Source organism: Cebus imitator, unplaced genomic scaffold, assembly GCF_001604975.1.
Source record: "Cebus imitator isolate Cc_AM_T3 unplaced genomic scaffold, Cebus_imitator-1.0 Scaffold79, whole genome shotgun sequence".
NCBI lineage: Eukaryota > Metazoa > Chordata > Mammalia > Primates > Cebidae > Cebus > Cebus imitator.
In genome coordinates this window covers 2,680,581-2,692,778 of record NW_016107394.1, presented here as the reverse complement: position 1 = coordinate 2,692,778, position 12,198 = coordinate 2,680,581, and the positions used below count along the sequence as shown (strand labels likewise).

Sequence of the window (12,198 nt, the reverse complement as noted above, 5' to 3'; positions counted from 1 at the left end):
TTTTTTGAGACAGAGTCTCATACTGTTGCTGGAGTGCAATAGTTTGATATCAACTCACTGCGACCTCCGCCTCCCGGGTTCATGTGATTCTCCTGCCTCAGCATCCTGAGTAGCTGGGATTACAGGCACACACCACCACGCCTGGCTAATTTTTTGTATTTTTAGGAGAGATGGGGTTTCACTATGTTGGCCAGGCTGGTCTTGAACTCCTGACCTTATGATCCACCCACCTCAGCCTCCCAAAGTGCTGGGATTACCGGCGTGAGCTACTGCACCCAGCCCGTTTTTTTGTTTGTTTGTTTGTTTTTTTTAATGGATGAGAGGTTTCTGTGTTGCCCAGGCTGGCCTCAAATGCCTAGCCTCCTCATGCTCCAGGACAACAGAACTGAGCCACCACGGCTCCCTGTATACCTTTCAAAATTCAAGTAGTAGAGGTGGAAAACAGATTAGTAGTTGCCAGGGGTTACTGGAGGAGAGAGGGGTGAATGTGACTAAAAAAGGGTAGCAAGAAAGATCTTTGTAGTGGTGAAATAGTGCCATATCTTGACGGTTACACAAATCTACATGTGACAAAATGAAAAAGGACATATACACACTTTATACCAATCCCAGTTTCCTGGTTGTGGGTTCTATAGTTATGTAAGATGTAGCCAGTGGGAGACGCTGGGGGACGCAGACAGTCCAGAGAGACACAGGAACTCTGGACTATCCTTGCAACTTCCTGTGAATCTATAATTATTTTAAAATAAAAAGTTGGCAGGGTGCAGTGGCTCACGCCTGTAATCCCAGCACTTTGGGAGGCCTAGGTGGGCGGATCACGACGTCAGGAGTTCAAGAGCAGCCTAACCAACATGGTGAAACCCCATCTCTACTAAAAATACAAAAATTAGCCAGGCGTGGTAGCGCACACCTGTAATCCTCACCTACTCCGGGATGTTGAGGCAGGAGAATCACTTGAACCCAGAAGGTGGAGGTTGCAATAAGCTGAGATCACGCCACTGGCACTCCAGCCTGGGCAACAGAGCAAGACTCCATCTCAAAAAAAAATAAATAAATAAAGTTAAAGTCATAATAATAATAAATGCTTGTGATGTGTGGACGTACTAAAGAAAATTTTTTAAAAGGAAAGAAAAAGCTTTCCCACTGCCCCCATCCACTGGCTCATCCAATAGGTACTGGCTGGTATATGTCCAGGGAAGGAGTGCTGGGGTGCAGGAAAGTATCTCAGGCAAAGGGAGCCGTGAGCTCAGAGACGAGAGTGGCAGGAGAAGCAACAATAGGCTGGAGACCTCGACAGGGGAGCCAGGCTAGGAGCTTTGGAAGATCTACGGCACACTGACCATGGGGAGAGGTGGTAAGACAGGCTTTTAATCTTTACTCTATAGGCTTCTATTCTCTTTGAGTTGTTTATAAGCATGTTTTGTGTATTGTTTGTCTTTAACGGAGATCATTTTTTTAATTAAAATATGTCACTCTGAAAGCTGTATGGAGAAGGGACTGGGAGTGCTGAAGAAGTGTTTCAGGGTAGGATGAAGGTTACTTGTACCAGGTCAGATATGGTACATGAAACACAGGGACATTGATGGATTTGGAGGTAGAGTCAACATGAGCTTGTGACCAGCTCAGGATGGAGGGCTAGGAGTCAGAGGTGACCCTGGGTTTCCAGCATGTAAGAGAACCACTGGGGGCAGTCACAGGAACAGCCTACCTCATTCATTGCTTAGTCTACAAATAGTCATTAGTATGGACTGTGGACACAGGCCCTCAGGATGTAGGTTTGCCTTGAAGGCAAACCAAGACATCTCAGGGCTTGGGGAGCTCACAGCCCAGAAGGCAGGGCAGGGGGGGCTCAGATGTTTTGAGAATCCTCTCAAACAAATATCAAATTGGACCTACAACAGCAGCTCTAGGGAGAGGTTCTCAAGTGAATCCATACCTATGCCCACACTTCTGTTGGGCAGGTGACTTGCCATGCTGTGATTGGATGTGTATTTACTTGGCTATCACAGTCTCCTTCAGAGGACTGGAAGCCCCATGGGGTCAGGTCTTGTTTACTGCTGCATTTCCTGTTCCTTTGATATAGCAACAGTCAACAGTTGTTGAGAGAATGGAGAGCACAGAAGGTGATTTGTGTGGGAGGGGCTCAAATCCTGGCTCTACCTCTCCAAGCCTCAGTTTCCTCCTCTGCAACCATAAAGTTGTGAAGGGTTAACTGAGGCAATGCTTAGCAGGGAGTCAACTCTCGAAATGGTGTGGGTCCTATTATGGGGGAGATGGTGAGTCTGATTTTAGATGTGATGTCCAAAAAGCAGCTGGGCAAGAGAGTGGGAAGGTCTGAAAAGAAGGCTGGGCTAGAGACAGATCTGAGAGTCGACAGACAAGGAGAAAATCCCTGAGGCCATGGGAGTCAGTGAGCCCCACAAACACTCATATTTGAAGGGAGGAGAATAGGGAGGAGGGAGAGGAGCCAGCGAAGGAAGTTCAGAGCCAACAGCCACAGAAATGAAAGGGAAACCAAGAGAGCATGGTGAAAGAGAAGCCAAGAGACACAGTTGCAAGGGGGCAGGGAAGGTGGTAGCATCAGGTGGAGGGTCTGCACCCTGCCAATGGGCTAAATGAACCTTACTCCTGTAGTCTGCAAATGTACATTGAACATCAGCTGGAGCTAGGCCTTGGGAATGGCTGGGCAAGGGGTGAGCCGTGCAGAAGTGAGCAGAGCAGGCTAAACCATGTGGAAGGGAAAACGGGCTGCCAGGCCCCTGCACACCTAACTCCCTCCAGCTGCTGTTGGAGCCCACTTCATCCTGTGCTGCCTGGGGCACTCTGACCCCTGCCTAGCTTCCGGTCAGGGCCTGGCACACACTGGGGATCACTCAAGGCTTGCAGCACTGCACTTAGAGAATGCAGCAAACGCAGGAGTGTCCCTCACTGGCTGACTCCCTTCGACCACATCTCTCCACCCCATTTTCAAACCCCTACCCAACTTACCTCACCACAGACCAGCCGGAGCCCCTCCTCCTCCTCCTGCCACTTCACCTTCAGAGTGGCCAGTGATTGGACTTGGTCTGAGTCAGGCCCTGACTCCTCCCTGCCAACCAATCAGAGTGGTGCTCAGTGTCCCCCTATTCACCCAAGTGCCCAAAGGCACCCAAGGGATGCTACATGAAAAGCCTAAAACAAGAGCCATTAACTTCCGCCTGGGAAGATGGAAGCCACCAAGCTAGTAAAGGAAAAGGCAAGTCTAGAAATGAGCTGTCCATGACTCCTCTGCTCCAAGATTCCCCTAGGCCTTGGCCAAGGACGCTTCTCAAGAAGCACCTCCCAGCTCTGAGCCCCAACCCATTCCTGGGTCTCATCTTTACTCCCTCTTTGGAATAGGTAGCAAGACCCGTTCTTTAGGCATCAGGTAAGGAACAGGGAAATGGAAAAAGACTGAGAAGGGGAAAAGAGTATGGGGTGGGAGGGGAAGGGATGGGACAAATGCAGAGAGATGGACAAAGAAAGGTGGAGGGGAAAGAGATTCTAAGCAGCTGGCCTGTGAGAAGGCCAAGGGCCTGCCTCTCCCCGACCCCCACCACCCCTGGGCAGCAGCCAGGGGCTGATGAGGCACTAGAGAGAGAATGAACCCAGCACAGGCAGCAGGGGCAGGGCCACAGCACAGGCAGCCCTTTGTGACCAGGAACACGTACACACACTCACCAGGGGCCCTGGTGGGTGGCGGCAGTGACACTGTTTGGCTCCGGCTGCAGCTTCTTTGAGAACTTGTCCAGCAGCTCAGCCTTCTCTAAGAGATGGTTATCTGGGGGTTGCAAGAGGATGAGCCTGGGGCAGAGACAGATACCTAGCAGCCTCCTGGCATGCAAGTTCCCTCAGGCTGGGAGGGCTGCAGGAGCCCAGAGATGCTAGCGATGGGGAAGCTTCTGTCAGGCTGGCCTCTGCCCTGTGCCTGAGGGGCATCTGTTCAGCCCTACAGGACCTTCAGCCCTAGCAGTGTCCTCATAGCACAGGTCCCCAGGCCCACCCAGAACAGGACCTGCTCTCCCAGGGACAGAAGGATGATCACTGCGGGGTACTGCCCACTGAGGGTCCTGAGGGAAGGAAAGGGCATGGGGTTGATTCATTCCTGCCTCAGAGCAAGGCTTAGTCCCAGAAAGTGATGAAACAGAGCTCCACCTGTCAATGGCCTTTGGCAAGTCACTTCCCCTCCTGGGCTCTAGCTCTCTGCACTTAAAAATCATCCCAACTTCCCCAGGGCTGGTGTAAGGTACCCCTAGGCCGGAATAGAAAGTCCTTGGGCAATTATCCAGCAGACCTTCTGGAGGTTTGACCCTGGAACACACCCCCTCCCCCATCCACAGTCACTTCCTCTTTTCTCACCAGTTCCAGGGGAGGGTGGGGTGGTAAGCCCAGGCCTAGCTCCCTCCTCATCAACTTCCTTCCCACACCCAGTGCCCTGTCACCTTGACTGAGGCTCCGGGGCCTGGCCTCGTTCTCACACAAACCCCACCTCAGCCGCCAGGGCACTGCACCCCCCAACAAACCTAAAGGTCTCCATACCCAATTAAGAGGTAAGAAGACTGAGGCTTAAGGATGTGACCTGCCCAAGACCTCAAGACTGTCCCTTCGGTCTGATTTCAGCCCTCCAGGTCTCTTCAGTCCCTCAGATTCACAGCTCCTTGAGAGTTGGGGGGTGGGGGTGACCCCTCCCTCAAACTGGACGGTTCCACTGTCCATCTGAGCAGTGGAAAAACGTGGCTGCTGGAGGTGGGGGCTGGCCTCGCAACCCTGAAGGTAGAGGCAGCAGCCTGGAAGCTTGCAGAGAAATTTTCCTGGATAAGAGCAGATTCGGCTGTTGGGGGTTGGCCAAGTTTAGCCCCAGTCAGAGAGCCGCTGGGATTGTGGTTAGACTTCCAGTCCCAGACATACAGTCTCAGGTGACCAGAGGCGCGACACACTGGCACACCTGTTCAACCCGTCTTGAACTTCCACACCCCATCCTGACCAGCTGCCCAGAGACAATTCTGAGAGAGTCCGACTTGCCTGGGCTCAGCCAGCATCCGCCCGCGGCTCGGGGGCCCCCTGGTGTCCCCTCAGGCTGGGTAGGCTGATGGGGAGGTGCTCCATAAGCCTGCGCTAGCGTCGCCTGTGGGCGGCAGAGCCTGAGATGCACAGCCTCCTCCTTAGAGGTTCTGAGTGTCACCCCTCTCCGGATGGGCCAATAAGTGGCGGCTCTGGACAAGTCCCGCGTTCTTTCACTGTGCTACCCAGACCAAGTGCACTGATCAAACCCCTACCCAGGGGACCGCCCGGGAGGGGAGGCACAAGAGACTCTGCAAGACCAACACCTGGGGACGCACTTGCGCCTAGGAAGCCCAGCTCGTGGGAGGCAGGGCCCCGTCCTGAGGGACGAGGGCAGGGGGGCGAGGAGGGGTTCGTCCAGGTTCTAAGAAGAGCCTGGATGGCAAGGGGCGGAGTCCTGGCAGTCAGAGTGGGCGTAACGCACAGGCTCAAGCCATAAGGCAAGGCGCACTCGGGTCACCGGCGGAGGAACCAGCCAAACCCTCTCCCCGCGCCCGGAGCCGCGTCCCCTCAGCGGCCATCCTCTCAGCCCCCGGGCGCACTCACAGGCCGGCACCAGCTCCAGGAAGAGCGCCTTTTGCGTGCGGTCCCGAAGCCGTAACTGCCGCACGATGTGGCGTTTCCAGCGGGCTGCGGGGGCGCCGGGGACCCGGGGCCCAGCCATGGCCGAGTTCTCCCGCCTCGCGGCGTGCTCCTCCCGCCCGGGACGGCGCCGGGCCGCGGCGGGACGTCGCGGGGACTCCGTGACGCCAGGGGGCGGGCGGCGGCGGGGAATCCCCGGCTTGTCCCAAGAGCGCTCTGGCTGGAAGGGCCGAAGGCCGACGCTGGTGGAGGCCGCTTCGGGGTCTGCACCGCCGGGGCCCGTCCGAAATGTTCACCCAAGTAGGGGCTCCTGCGGCTGCGAGGGTCATAAGCCGGAGCGAGGTCGGAGCCTTCGGGACGGCTTCCCCCACGCAGTGGCCCGTTCCGGAGGCGGGGCCTTCAAGGCCCGGGTCTCTTAACCCCGCCGCGCCCGGGCCGAGTCCGAGAGCCGGCGACGCTCCCCACGCCACCGCGGGCCCGGCGGAGCGCCCAGCCGGACCTGGAGGCCCTCAGTCCTCGGCTGTCTGCGGACACTGAGGGCGCGCAGGCGAGCTAAGGAGGCAGAGACGGGAAGGAGGAATCCCCGTTTTCCGAGGACGATGGCGTTAGAGTTGGGTCTGTGAGGGATTGAAATAGGAGTTGACCAGAGGGAGACTCTAGGCCTCGAGAAGAGCACATGCACAGGTTCCGTGGCACAAAAACACCCGGTGGGTGCCGGGCTGAGAGGACAAGAGGCAAAAAGTTTAGGGCTCTACATGGTCGCTGAAATTTTAGGTCCCTGAGAGTAAAGGGATGCAGCTGGTTTCATCTGGAAAGCCCCTGGCCCGGAGGAGAGAAGGGCCTTGCTTGCCTGGGGTTGCAAGACAGTGGGTGGCTGAGACGGCCAGCACCCCAGTGACCTGACCCAGGGCCCCACGCTTCACCCCATTGGGCAGCCTCTGGTGGAGCAGACACATGTATTGTGGGTACCCGTGAAAGTGAATCATGGGTCGCAGGGATCTATGGTCAAACTGCCTCTAGCTATGTGGCTACCCCCAGCTTTGAAGGCCCAGGCTCCTGGGAGACACGAAAGGAGGGACTCGTTGCACACAGCCTCACCCTGGGGCATGCCAGGAGGCCCTGCCCTCTGAGTGCTGGCAGAGCTGGCCATCCCTAGGAAACGAGAGAAATCGGGCAACGCTGGGAGGGCAGTGCAGGCCCTGGAGGAGATGAGTCTGTTGAGATTCTGATGGGGACAGGTCAGAGGATTTAGAAAGCGACGAAGGCCCAGACACCCCAGGACAGTGTGGCCTGCTCTGCTTCCTCAGTGAGCTGGGCTCAGTCCCCCACATGTCATCGTCTTAGATACCCATGGCCTTTGCACAGGCGGAGCCTGATGTTTGGAACACCATCCGGTCTAGGGAGCCTGGCTTCTAACCATGCACCTCCTCCAGGAGTACTTGCCTACCCCTACACTGAGTTCAAGCTTCTCAAACACCAGCCCCAGCTGGGTTCGAGTTACAACTGTCACCAGTTATCACACCATCCTGTGATCTATGCGGTGCCCCTTGGGACAGGACCTGGGTCCCAGGTGTCTCTGCACCTCTAGCCCCAGCCCAGGCCTGACCTGTCTGTTGAAGGAGTATTTCTGTGTTAGATGGGTGGCAACGTTCCACAAAAGGCATGCCCAGGAGACAGGCACGGTACCCATGGAGACCCAGGGCCAGTTGGTGGCAGTGATGAATTCCCTTTAGAATTGGCTCTTGGGTGCTTGGAGACACTATATAAATAAGGAACTCTGGTTGTGTGCATTGGAGAGCATATTAACAGGGCTCAACTTGGCTGTGAGGTGCCGAGATGCTGTTTCTCTCAGGTAAGGAGTCATATTGGGCAGGGTTTTCTAATCCTTTTTTGACTCACAGAATACACCTAGGAAATGTTGAATAATTAGTCATTTTTGGATAGTATATGATAAAGAAGTGATTGATTTTCACTAAAAATATTCATGTTCTATTTTTAGAACATGAAAGATCGTATTATAAAGGTCACTTCAAATAAAATTTTAGCTAACATTCATAATATATGGAGACAAATTTTTGCTTTTTACATTTAACTTGCTGTTTAATGTGTCTCAAATAATTATGTAAAAGAAATATGATTTGACCAATAAATGTACAAAATTGTTATACCGTGATTTGTCGACCTAATGGTACTTCACTTTTTTGGTTCTGTTTTGTTTTTGACACAGGGTCTCTCTCTGTTGCCCAGGCCGGAGTGCAGTGGCGCAGTCATGGCTCACTGCGGCCTCATCCTCCTGGGATTAAATGATCCTTCCACCTCAGTCTTCCAAGTAACTCAGACTATATATAGACACATGTCACCACCATACCTGGCTCTTTTTTTTTTTTTTTTTTGTTTCAGGGTCTCACTCTGTCACCCAGGCTAGAACGCAATGGCACAATCTCAGCTCATTGCAAGCCCCACCTCCCGGTTGCAGCAATTCTCGTGCATCCACCTCCCGAAGAGCTGAGATTACAGGTGCACGTCACCACATCCAGCTAATTTTTGTACTTTTAGTAGAGACAGGGTTTCGCCATGTTGGCCAGGTCATATTGGCTCCTGACCTCAAGTGATCTACCTACCTCGGCCTCCCAAAGTGCTAGGATTACAAGCATGAGCCACTGTGCCAGGCCGCCCAGCTCATTTTAAATTTTTCTGTAGAGAAAGGGTCTCACTATGTTGCCCAGGCTGGTCTCGAACTTCTGGGCTCAAGCCATCCTCCTGCCTTGGCCTCCCAAGTGCTAGTATTACAGGCATGAGCCACTGCACCTGGCCCTAAAGTACTTCAGAATATAGTTTTAAACTTGCATTTGGGTTAGGCATCTCCCAGAAGCTAGAGTGATTGTTCAAAAAAAATCAGGCCACGCGCAGTGGCTCACACCTGTAATCCCAGCACTTTGGGAGGCCACGGCGAGTGGATCACCTGAGGTTGGGAGTTCAAGACCAGTCTGACCAACATGGAGAAATGTTGAGATTCACTCAAGGTGGCTGGCAAAATATTAAAGGAAATATTATAGAAAAGTTATAAGATATAATCGCTAATGTTTTGGAAGGCCAAAAGGTTTTTATTAACTTATGGAACAAGCTGAAAGCAGCCAGTTCTTACATTAGAGCATTAAATCATAAGGTGAATATTAAAGATAATAAAAGCTTCCCTAGTCGTCTGTCTACCCCACATCTCTTTGTCTGTTTACTCATGTAAACTTTGTGCTGGATGGTCCGCTCAAGGGGAGGTCAAAAGGAATTACCTGTTAATAGTGTTTACTCTAGGCCCCAGAACCAAAAGCTTTTATCATTCATAAAACCACTCTTTAACCATGATAATTATCCACAAGCATGTTGACTTAGAACCTCTGTTATTAAATCTATAGTGAATAAATGTGAGGAGGAACAAGGAGTAGTAGTCAGTTAGCTGCAGCTGCCCTCTGAGAGCAGCTGAGGACCATCCCTAGCCCACTCCATTCACTGTATTCTAGTGTGTGTATGTACATTTATTCATCCATTGCTAAGTCAAAGTCTGCAGGATAGACCTCCACGGGTGGTGATCAGTGTCTCAGAGAAACCCCATCTCTACTAAAACTACAAAAATTAGCTGAGCATAGTGCACATGCCTATAATCTCACCCACTCGGGAGGCCGAGGCAGGAGAATCTCTTGAACCTGGGAGGCGGAGGTTGTGGTGAGCTGAGATTGCACCATTCCACTCCAGCCTGGACAATGAGAGCGAAACTCCGTCTCAAAACAAACAAGCAAACAAAAATAAGTTCAAGTTCCTCTTGCTTAGAACCCTTGAAGGCTTTCCAGCATAGTCAAAGCAAATCCCAAACACTTTACCATGGCCTTCAAGGCCCTGCTTCATCTGGTCCCTGCCTACATCGCTGACCTTACCTCTTCCTACTCTTTAACCTTATTCACTGCACTGAAATCCCACTGCCAAGCTTAGTCCCACCTTGGAGGCTTTGCCCTGACGGCACCCACTTCCTACTGTTCTTCCTCCACAACTTTTAGGGGCTGGCTCCTGCATAACAGGCAGATTTCAGAAGACCTTTCCTGTCACCCAGTCTGAGAAGGCCCCCATCCCAACCAGCATCTATCATATCACCCAGTTGTTCTTCTTTTCAGAGCACCTATTATTCCTAGAAAGAATCACATTTCTGTGTTTGTTACTTGTTTGTCACTGTCTCTTCTTCCAGGCTGGGAGCTTCAGGAATGCCAGAACCAAGTCAATCTTGATCTAGGCTCCGTCTTCAGCACCTAGCACTGGGTTTGGCCCCACCTGAGTTTGTAATCAGTAAATATGTATTGCTGTTGCTGTGGTATCAAAAAAAAAAAAAAAAAAAAAAAAAACACAGTTTTCATGGTCCAATGCTTAGAAGTTTTGAAATAAAAAATGTAGCTATTTTTTTGCCAGGTGCAGTGGCTCACACCTGTAATCCCAGCACTTTGGGAGGCCAAAGCAGTGGATCACTTGTGGTCAGGAGTTCAAGACCAGCCTGGCCAACATGGTGAAACCCTTCTCTACTAAAAATACAAAAATTAGCCAGGCATGGTGGCACGTGCCTGTAATCCCAGCTACTTGGGAGGCTGAGGCGGGAGAATCGCTTGAACCTGGGAGGCAGAGGTGTCAGGGAGCTGAGATTGTGCCATTGCGTTCCAGCCTGGGTGACAGAGCAAGACTCCGTCTCAAAAAAAAAAAAAAAAAGTAGCTATTTTTCTTTTTTTATTTTATTTATTTATTTTTATAGAGATGGGGTTTTACCATGTTGGTCAGCTGGTCTCAAACTCCTGACCTTGTGATCCATCTGCCTTGGCCTCCCAAAGTGCTGGGATTACAAGCGTAAGCCACAGTGCCCAGCCAAAAGTAGCTATTTTTCAAATTGGAAAACCAATCACATGCACATAGCAAAATATTAAAATAGTACAAAAGTGAGCCTGTATGCTTCACACCTTCATGTTGATGAGGACAGGACAGGCTGGTCTGTGGTCTTTTGGCAATTATTTAATACAGTAATGTCTTTTTTTTTTTTTTTTTTTGATGGAGTCTCGCTCTGTCACCCAGGCTGGAGTGCAATGGTACCATCTCAGCTCACTGCAACCTCTGCCTCCTGGGTTCAAGCAATTCTCCTGCCTCAGCCTCCCAAGTAGCTGGGACTACAGGCACAAAACACCATGCCCAGCTAACTTTTTGTATTTTAGTAGAGACAGGGTTTCACCATGTTGCCCAGGCCAGTCTCAAACTCCTGAGCTCAGGCCATCCACTTGCCTTGGCCTCCCAAAGTTCTGCAATTACAGGTGTGAGCCACCACCCCTGACAATACAGTGATTTCTAATATTGCCTATGACTCTGTTGGCTGAACTCAGCTGGTGATTCTCACTTTGAGTGGCTTATGTGACTGTGATCACACCAGGACTGGAGTTACTTGAAGACTCAGCTGAGCAGGTTGCTGTTGATGGCTCGCTCATTTGGCTGGCAGGAGAAGCCATCTTTTGGCTAGAGGGTTGGAGCTGCAAATTAAAAAACCTACATAAGGCCCCTTCACGGCAGAGCATGGTGGCTAGATTCTGAGAGGGAGCATCCCAAAACGTGCATCCAACAGTAGGAAAGCTAGGAGAAATTAGAACACATCACTTCCTCTGCATTCTGTTGACCAAAGCAGTCACGGATCAGCCCAGATTGAAAAAGAGGAGATACAGAACCCAGCTTTCGATGAAAGGAATGTCAAAAAATGTCTGGCCATCTTTAATCCACCACATGTGATACTAAATAAAACTCCAAATCTCAGTCACTTAACACAACAAAGGCTTATTTCTCACTCGTCCCACATTAGAAACTGATGCTGTACTGTTCTCTCCTAGCAGTGACTCAAATCCAAACTACATCCTTCTGACATCACCATAATCTCAGTTATTTGATTACAACTGCTCCAATGGGGGTAGAGGAGAGGAAAAAAGTTCATTCACACTAACACTTAATTGCCTTGGACTGAAGTGACACATTCTTCTGCCCAATTCCAATTGGTGAAATCACATCTACTAGGAAGGTTGAGAAATATAGTCTTTCCATATTCCCTGGAAAAGAGAAATGGGTGTGGATACATCACTGTGGCTAACACATACTAGTTTCCCAATCTCTTCCTCTAAAAGCATCACCACTAACACTACAGAGTGTATACTTCCAGAAATATTTATGCATATACAACACATAAAACACAAAAGGAGTCAGGCACGGTGGCTCATCCCTGTAATTCCAGCACTTTGGGAGGCCAACGCAAGCAGATCGCTTGTGTACAGGAGTTTGAGACTGGCCTGGGCAACATGGCAAAACTCTGTCTCTGCCAAAAATACAAAAATTAACCAGGCATGGTGACACGTGTCTGTAGTCCCAGCTACTCTGGAGGCTGAGGTGGGAAGATCACTTGAGCCCAGGAGGTGGAGGGTACATTGAGCTGTGATCATGCCACTGCACTCAGCCTGGGTGACAGAATGAGACCTTCTCTAA

General features: G+C 51.1%; 2 protein-coding genes across 9 annotated transcripts in view; one reads left to right on the top strand and one right to left on the bottom strand.

The window, feature by feature from the left end:
• Positions 1-6,028, bottom strand: part of ATG16L2 (autophagy related 16 like 2) — a 29,034-nt gene extending 23,006 nt beyond the window's left edge. For 3 of the 8 annotated variants that reach the window (XM_017533106.2, XM_017533109.2, XM_037740098.1), the window contains exons 1-3: positions 5,626-5,923; positions 3,700-3,799; positions 2,989-3,088 (exon numbers count right to left, since the gene is read on the bottom strand). In XM_017533106.2, the coding sequence (XP_017388595.1) occupies positions 2,989-3,088; positions 3,700-3,799; positions 5,626-5,743 (318 nt within the window). In that variant the 5' untranslated portion in view covers positions 5,744-5,923. Of the gene's footprint in view, positions 1-2,988; positions 3,089-3,699; positions 3,800-5,040; positions 5,243-5,625; positions 5,929-5,957 lie in introns of those variants that run through there. The other 5 variants (XM_017533112.2, XM_037740099.1, XM_017533107.2 and 2 more) reach the window with 5 other exon arrangements.
• Positions 6,029-7,496: 1,468 nt separating this feature from the next.
• The window catches only part of STARD10 (StAR related lipid transfer domain containing 10), a 55,157-nt gene continuing 50,455 nt past the window's right edge, over positions 7,497-12,198 (top strand). Inside the window, exon 1 of the mRNA XM_037740102.1 lies at positions 7,497-7,513. The gene's annotated coding sequence lies outside the window, so the exon portion shown is untranslated. The remainder of the gene's footprint in view (positions 7,514-12,198) is intronic.